The sequence below is a fragment of the Hipposideros armiger genome, unplaced genomic scaffold (assembly GCF_001890085.2).
Source record: "Hipposideros armiger isolate ML-2016 unplaced genomic scaffold, ASM189008v1 scaffold_661, whole genome shotgun sequence".
Taxonomy (NCBI): domain Eukaryota; kingdom Metazoa; phylum Chordata; class Mammalia; order Chiroptera; family Hipposideridae; genus Hipposideros; species Hipposideros armiger.
The window spans coordinates 334,299-343,557 of NW_017732011.1; the positions used below are offsets into that span (position 1 = coordinate 334,299).

Below are 9,259 nucleotides of genomic sequence, written 5' to 3' on the forward strand. Positions count from 1 at the left end.
AAAAAAAAAAGTTAAGCTTATATAGTACTTACTATATGCCAGGCATTAGTCTAAATGCCTTTCATATACAACTCATCAAATCCTCGCAGTAGTCTCATAAAGATTATAGTTATCATTTAAATGTGGGGGGGCAAAGTAAATCAGGCACATGAAGGTGGAGATATGCCCAAGGTCACATAGATGGGACATGTCAAAGTTAAGATTTGAGCTTAGGCAGTCTAGCTGAGCTCTAGAATCTACGTGCTGAGGCATAACATTTTGAAATATTAAAATGTTTGGCAGAGGCTAAGTCTTCAAATATTACCAGCTCATCCTCCTTTAGTAGCATTGTAAAAATAGGTTTTTACAGAAGTTAAAAACAAATCTGGGAGGAGAGGGACAAGTAAAAATAAAGTATGCCTTAGGGAATCTCACTTCATTACGTGAATAGAGAAACATACTTAAATTTTTTCAAATATAAGAACTAATTCAGCAAGAAACAAGAATTTCCAAGGAAATGTTATGAAAAGTTAAAAGTACCCAAAAGATGAGTCTTTATAAAAGTAAATGTTATGAATCAAACCTTGGTCCACGTGTGGTAGCAATGAGGGTTCTCCTTATTTTAATGAAGATGCTCTAAAATTCTGAGTTGACCTAAAACTTTATGATTTCCATTTGTAATCCTCCCAGCTCCAATCTTTAAGCTAAAATAGCAAAAGTAGGCCACAATTTTAAACAATAAGGGCCTATTTCACTTTATCCTAGAATATGTGACTATGCTACCCACTGCTATAAACATGACAAACCTCGGATACATACATAGAGGAACACTTTCATTGGAATCTTTTTTAAAAAATATGAGCCTTGATCTTGATCACCACTATAGGATTAAGAAATGTCCACTTTATTTCTTCCCTTTTGGAAATAACTGCAAAAGTAATCTTTGAAAAGTCAATTTTAAACTTTGAAATGAAACCTTACCTCGCTTATTAGAATGGGGAGACGATAGACCATCTATAGCATAGGACTTCTCAGCTTCCTTTGCCTCTGTGAGCTGCTCTTTTAGCTTTTCCAGCTGTTAAAAATCAAACATGATCATTATTGGTATTTAATAACAAGCATGCTGTTTTCTATTGAAGAAGAGGAATGGGAAACAAGAAAGGAAAAAGAGAAGCTAAGATGGAAGAAAGGGAAGAGAAAATATGAACAGAAAAGGAAAGAAAAATAATAAAAGAAAATAAAAAGAATTAAATAGAAATAAAAAGCAAATACGTATTTAGAGACTAGCTGGGAAAGGTACATGACTCAACAGGGAATTCAAAGAAACTGGGTTAGGGTGAAAGAAGTCAACTCTGGGTGTTAATTAACGGAGAGTCTGTAAACACAGCTTGTGTAGCTGGACTTGATTTTATGTCACCTATAATGAACAGTCCTTTTCAAGGAGCTCCAAAGAGGTATGTGAAGACTTGGATTTCCTGAAATATTTGTCCTTTCTAACAGGAAGGGAGAACTATTTTGAGGCCCTAAGGTTTCTGCCCAGAATCCAACTCATGTTAATGTTTGGTAAGCTCTCTGATGGCCTAAGGCCTGCAGGCCTGACTGTACTAAGGGAGAGTTCAGCCTGGGTTACTGCGTGGGTCCGTGCCCTAACTGCTCAGGAGAGAATGATGGGCTAGAATTTCTTTCCCAAACAGCCACACAATTTTTAACTTAATGGATTTGCATGCAGTTGTATTTGAAAGAGTTTAGAAATCATCTAATCCAATGATTTTCAAACTTTCTTCTTAGAGTATCAAGAAGTAGGGGAATATATTGATGAGGGTCTCCCTGTCAGGAGGCCAAATATGGGTTAAGAAGGCAGCAGTTCAGGCCCCCAAGCCAGGTGCTTCAGGCAGAATAGCTTCACTTTTATATGTTTCATTTACTGGGACCATATACAATTTTGGGGGAAAAATATGTTTCTACTTTAAAAATGAGTTTTGAAAACCACCAATCTAGCTTTAGACTCCTATTTTACGAATGAGGATATTTAGGTCTAGAGAATTTTAATTTGACTACAGTCTCATAGTTAAGTAATTGGAGAGCTACGCCTAGTGTTTAGGTTTCTAGACATTTTGTCCCATGATCACTTCAGCTATAAGTTTTATATTATAGTATTGATAATTTAAAAATCATTATGTTAAAGTCAATTGCCTAATAATTATTAAAATTACATAAGTATTTCACATTCTCACCTGGTTAAGTTCTTCCAATCTGTTAGCCAGTTCTATATCTGCAAGACACATTTGTCATGTGAAAATGTACATTGCAAGTAATATTTAATTCATTTCAGAACACACAGTCAGGATCTTATGTGGAAGGCAAAGGTATTTTTCATATGACTTAAGATCACCCACCATCCCTAATATAAAAGCCCAAATATTTTTTCAATGCCTATAATATTAAAATGTAATCAGTTAGGTCATGAGAAAATATCTAATTTCCAACAATAAGCACAAAGTTTTCTAAAATAGACCATAGTACTAATAGGAACTATTAATTAGAAGTAAACTATTTTATTGACATAGGAAAATTCTCATGAAACAATATTAAGTAAAAAAAAAAAGCAGGACACAACTCTTATTGATATAATTTAATCAAGAAGGAAAATCCCCAAAATATTAATAGAAATTCCCTCTGTGTTTTACAGAGGAATTATCTTACTTCTAATTTTAAAACCCTGTATTTTTAAAGTGTTTATTAAGGTATTATTTTGACCAGTATACCGTCCCATGAAAAGACCTTTTTTTTTAGACTTCAGATATTTACTGAGAGGGTACCACATTGTAATAATTCCACATTTTCTCCTAGGCTAAGCTTAAGTTTCTGACAATATCTGTAATTTCTTCAAGAGCAGTCTGATGCATAATTATACACAATTACTCCAAAAAAAATTTTCTCATATTGCTCCAAAAAAAAATCTCAATTGGTGTAGCCTTCATTTCCCAGTGGTCTCTACTCATTTCCCAAATTAAAAGAATTTGACTTAAAAAGGTACAAGCTTAGCTGTCACAAAATTGCAGTTAATTTGTGAAACTTCAAGTGCGAACCTGTGAATAGATTTGAAGCGTTTAGTAATACTCTTTTTTTTTTTTAAAGATTTTATTAGGGAATTGGGGGAGGGGAACAGACAAGTTGCCATCCTTTTATTCTTCAGTCTAGTTGTGTAGGACGTCGCTTCACTGGCCCATGTTGGTATTACCATTGTACTCTTCCCGGGTGAGGCAGTCGCTCGCCGGCTATTGGACGGCCACTCAGGGCGGCTCACAGCAGCTCACAGCAGCCCCACTGCAGCCTACACAGTAGCCGGCGACTCACAGTAGCCCAGCCCCAGGTCAAGCTGTTGTTCACCATCTTAGCTGTAGAGGGCGCAGCGTCACTGGCCCATGTGGGATCTGAACTAGAGCCCTGCTGCTCAGAGCTGGCATCCCAAGCCAACTCTTAACCAACGTGCCACTCAGCCAGCCCTGGTAATACTCTTAAAGCAGTTAGTAAAAGAAAATTAACTGTACCAGGAGGAAGTTGTATAGATGAGAGGAAAATATGAGTAAAGATAACTATTTTATAACTTGATGGTTACTGATCTCATTATGACCCTCTAACTGAATAAAAAAGATATTAATATTTTTAAATAAGTGTGTTGTTTTTAATGTGAATGTGAAACAAGAAAAATACTTAGACTTTCAAAGCCACATAAAAGGGAGTAACTATTTTATTTTATATGAATTAACATTAATAAAAGACCAAGTCAAAAAGGACAGATTTTATTATTTTTTTAATAAATAAAGCTTGACTTTATTCTTAACCCACCAATGTTGAATGGTCTTTGAAATCAAAATTTTTGTTCAATAGAGCCATCAATAGTTCCTCATGATTTGTATCTTCTTTATCTGGAAACAATTCATTTCCTTTAATGATCACCCTCATGTAATGAAACCTTCATTTTCAATCTGCATCACTAAAAGTGTTTCTAATTAAGTAGGTTTTACAGGTAACTATCAATGCGTATATTCACCAATGAAAGCAGTATGGAGAGAGGTGTGTAATTCAAAGAGATGGACTATTTTATAATCATTGAATGTATATGAATAGTCAAAGAGTGTGTGTGTGTGTGTGTGTGTGTGTGAGAGAGAGAGAGAGAGAGAGAGAGAGAGAGAGAGAGAGAGAGAGAGAGAGGTGGGGGGCGTGAGAGAGAAACTGTGACAGAGAATGTGAAGTGATGCCTGGAAGGTTAAACTTTCAAGTTTTACCTGTCATTATTTCTGGGTAGTAAACTGCAGGTAAATTTTACTGTCTTCTATTTCATCCATATTTTTGAAATTTTCTACTATTGCATTTACCATAAAAAATATAAATTAAAAGTTGATTTTAAAATAAAAAATAATATATGATTTTGAGATTTTATTTGATATAAACATTTAAATGTGAGCCACTTTGTGTTCAGGGTATGGCCATAAACCACCCAGGGAAATCTGTGGAAGAGATGGGATATCTCCTTTTTCCATACTGACATCTTTCCATCTTGGTCCATTTACCTCATAGTTCATTCATTCATCAGACACCCAACACTTTCAGCACTCTAAAAACAGAAATAACACTCAAATTGTCCTAAACATTTTTATTCTGGAATAGAAACCAGGTCAATAGACTTTATTCAAGCTATAAAACATGAAGACTCAACAAGGTATCTATTAACAAACAATGCAATTGAAACAATAATTAGTTTATTAAAAACAAAACAAAATTTTGTGAGGTGGCCTGAAAAAAATCAAACCTGTATCATATAATTTGATAGAATATTTCTTCCCTCCCATACCTCTTTGCATCAACTGATACAGTGTGGGCAGAAACTATTATAGATTGGCAAGCTTAAAGTTTAGGAGTGAGAATATTATGGTTTCAGCTACAGAAATGGCTCATAATTAAACTAGATTCTTTCTTTAAATCATTTATCTTTGTGTCTACAAAATGTCAATTGATGAACGTAAATAATTAAGTGGCTAATTAAAGGAATGAGAGTGTTACTCAGGAAGAAAATGGATCACTTGGGGCAGGTGACAGCATTTCTCTAATTGACCAGAAACACTTGAATTGTTGCTCAGCTCTTCTGTTTCCTTTACTTCATAAACGTAGAAATTTTCTGTGAAATTCTGTGTTTTTTTTCTGTTGAGTAATTATAATGTTAATAGAATATCAATGGAACTTTTGTTTAAAATCAATTATGTGAAGACCCATAGATAGTTTAGTTTAAGAGAAAGATAATGACTATGCAATAATGTAATTTTTATTATAGTTGTACATTAAAATGTTGAATTGTAATCTTTAAAATATTTAAATTGAAAAAAGGTCTGTTTTATAGCCAGATGATAATGACTGTTTCAGAAAGAGAACTTCAATAACAGAAAGAGATTCATTGCCCTCAATTTATAAAATTTATAAGACTAAGAGAAAGGTAACGAGGAAAGTGTAGATATGAAGCTTTCATTTACTTAATTTGCAGTCTACTTCTCTACATATTTAAGTGGACCATTTTTCAAAAAAGCAAATTAATATATTTGCCCTTCTTTACCAGTTTGTTTCCAGTAATTACACCTGCATAACTGTCCTCAAAAATTCTTGTCACTACCTTTTAAGCCAACTACCTTTTATAGAACTCTCTGAAGAAAAAAAAAAAAGAAATAAAAAGCCTTTTTACTTCTAAATTAAGTAAAACATTAGCTAAGAAAAACAATAGACAATAAGTCGTTTTTTTCTTGTTTTCATTTTTAGTTTTAAAACAGGCATAGCTTTGAAAGAAAACACTATATGTACTTTTAATATGTCTCTATATTTGAACTAAAGTTAATATTGATGAAAGAAATGTTTGAATAAAAAAAGAATACCTGAGTTAGATGCACTTTTAGCACAAAGGATGGCAGTGTTATTCAGACATTAGAGAGTGATTTCTTTCGGAAATCCACAGAAAATACTGACTCATTACTACTTGAGATAGTGAATCTTAAAAGACTTAGTCATCTAATTGCTTATCATTCAAATGTGAAGATTTTTATTGGATGCAGACAAGAAATTTTGCCAGAAAGAAACCTGGAAACCCCCCAAACAATAATATACCCTAAAGTAAAATTCCCATAGTCATCTTGGTCATGATACTTGGTCTTTCACCTTTTGTGGTAGGCAGTTTGCCCATTTCAGGCTTATCCATTGAGGCGTGCTTTTCTATGGCTCAGCCAAATGAAAGCATGTGGATTGTGTCATTTGTCTTGCATATTGTCTAACACACAGAGAGAAAGATGGTGACCCCAACTTTATAGTCAGTCAGTACACAAATTCATATTTTTTAAAAACGTGTTTTAAACGACTAAAATCATTTTGTTGCTTTGAAAAAAAATGCATACATGGAGAGAGGCGCAGACCAATCATAAATAATTTAGATCAGAAAATAATCATATAGTAATTCAATATTCTCCATTTACATATAATGAAGCTGAGAGCAAAGGGGTTGCCTTTGATCAACTCACCCCAGAGAGAAACATTTCCAATATACTGCCAGTGATGCATTCATATCTGCCAGTATGCATATCACCATGTGGTATTCTGGGGTCAGAGGTGTTATTTAATTGTAATCTAGCAAAATGCTGTAGAGTGGATTTTTCTGTGTTTCATATACACATGAAATCAGAATTTACAGTTACCATTAACCAATATCTCAATTTTGCAAAGTCCTCAATATATGGCCACATTTTTTACATTTACACTGTGTTAAGAACATTGAAAAATTTTGTTATTTTACAGGAAGAGCAACAGGGTCCTAGCAAGTGCAATCATTTTGACTGGTCAAATACAAAATGTGAGTGCCATGGATAAAATTCAGAATCTTTGATTGCCAGGCTTGTATTTAGGTCTTTCAGACAATGTGTTTCTCAACAAGAAAATCCCTATAAATAAATAACAAAGGTTTATCCAATTTTATTTTCACTGCCAAAAGAACTGCTCTAATTTGCATTGACTTTTAAAACCACGTTTGAGGCAATGTGTTCTAGTAAAGTTGAATTAGATCCAAAGGGGAGAAACTATATCCCTTTTCTTAACCCAGTGTCATGTAAACAATATTACATTCTACCTTGGTTCTCCTATATAAGACAAAAGTAAAGGATAGCTCCCTCTTCCTGACAGGGAGGTCAGTTAGATAATAGATAGCCCTAGAATTTTAAGCTGGAGGGAATATTAGAAAGCACTATTTTAAGTTACTATTTTTAAAACATAAAGAAATAATATATAAAAGTTTCAATGAGGTTGTTTGCCTAATAAACCAGCATTAAATCTAGCTCCATTTACTTTCAGATTAAGAGTTATCTTCCCTACAGAAAGCACTCAATTTTTTTTAGAAAAGATAAATACAAGTTATAATATTACAAGAGCAGAAATTTATTTTCTCCGTTATTCATGGAATATACCTGTAAATGTCATAGACTAAATTATTTCATTTAACATGAGTCCCCTAAATACGTTAGAAAGCTGATAAATGCATTCAATGCATAATGTGGGTGTTAGCATCGTCCTTCTAAAACTACTAGGTAGATTTCCCCATGCATTATTACTCTCAAATTTCTTCAAACACAAGTTTCTATCCTGATATGTTCTTCTCTGAGCCATTCTTCTTTCATAAGTAATTTACTAACAATTCACTGGATGAAAATCTCATTTTTCTTTCCCCAAGATGTACTTTTGAAATATGCAGAGATTGTATGATTGACTGTATTACTATTTATACATTCTCCATCTTTGGTCATGGAATAGACATGAGAAACAGGCGCCCCCTGATTAGAAAAAAATAAAGTGTAGTTGAATTTAATTTAGTACAATGTTGGTTAAAATTAATTTACTTGAAAAGAACAGCATCACAGATTACACTTAATTTAAAACAGCAACTACTAAAGGGATATTTGATGATTAAATTATATTAATGTCTTCAAACATTATTGCAGTAATGGCAGAAAAATCAAAGTGATGCAACCAGGACGATAAGGATTAATTTACTCACCTGTAGGATTTTAGATTCACATGTACATACCTTGGATAAGATATGGCCGTCCGTGCACTGGTTCTGAAAAGATCATTACAGATAACAGAGTTAGGAGTCCAAAGCAAAGAGTGGTTGAGAGGATCTTGTTCATGTTAGAAACCCTCTGTGCTAGCAGAGAAATGCAATATCCAGGTCAAGACGATGATGTCAATGACTGGGAAATGCTGTGGAGCTCACTTTTAAATGGTGGCAAGTGTGCTTCAGCTACAAATGATCTGAGCAAAGAAAAAAACGTATACAATGTAATGCATCCTGTCAACATGATGCACTGCTTGGAGAAGTGACAGGTTTGCTACCCAGTTAATGACAGGGAGAGCCCAATCAATACATGTCATACCTGCCTATTTCACTATAAGCAGGCATCCCTATGCACGCTCATGCAGTCAGGCACGCACACAAGGATAAAGCAAATGCCAGAACCTAGGATCTTTTGGTTAGAGTTCCGTAATATATTGTTTAACTTCCTGATTCCAGTAGTAATGAACCTCCAAACTATTAATGGTAATACTAAGGCTGAGCACAGGCAAGGCAGGTGAAAGTGGGAAGCCTTTTATTTGACTAATTTAGAGCCAGATGGAGGTCTGCCTGAAAGCGATGTTATGTGAAACCATCACTTCATTTTTAACCAACTAAATAGATTTGAGTTGGGAAGAGCTCACGCTTGAAATGAATGATAATGGAAACATTAATGTCTCACTATATGGGAGAAGGATGGCTTCATTTTGCTGCAACCAGCACTTTAAAAAAATTGAGGCTAAATCTAATTAATTCAAAGTTGGCAAATATCCAGTCAATTACTCTCTTTAATACTTGCTTTAATTGTGATGGTTTTCTTTTCAGGTCAATGTCTTTCAGTATTTCTCCAATTCAAATTTTATGGCTCTGAAGATAATGACCTCTGGCCTTGGCGTTTGCTTCTTCTCCCCAAGAGACTTGAGCTGTGTTAGCTCTCAAACTGACTCAATTCCAAGTTCATAAACTGCAGCTCATGATGATGTTAAAGAGGTGCAATGATGAAATTTTTCACTAACCCATTGCTTTAATAATTCCCCGAATAACATAGAAATTGCTTACTATGATATTGAGGCTTGTTTTTTCTTCACAGGCTCATTTTCCATTCCATGTCTTCTTACACCAGCCACATTAGACTTCTTTCTT

General features: G+C 34.2%; 1 protein-coding gene across 1 annotated transcript in view; it reads right to left on the reverse strand.

Annotated features, from left to right (window-relative positions):
- UTS2B (urotensin 2B) overlaps positions 1–8,192 on the reverse strand; it is a 10,622-nt gene extending 2,430 nt beyond the window's left edge. Inside the window, 5 exon segments of the mRNA XM_019626144.1 lie at positions 961–1,054; positions 2,214–2,251; positions 3,829–3,846; positions 3,849–3,926; positions 8,090–8,192. Of these exon segments, the coding sequence (XP_019481689.1) occupies positions 961–1,054; positions 2,214–2,251; positions 3,829–3,846; positions 3,849–3,926; positions 8,090–8,192 (331 nt within the window).
- Positions 8,193–9,259: the final 1,067 nt, after the last annotated feature.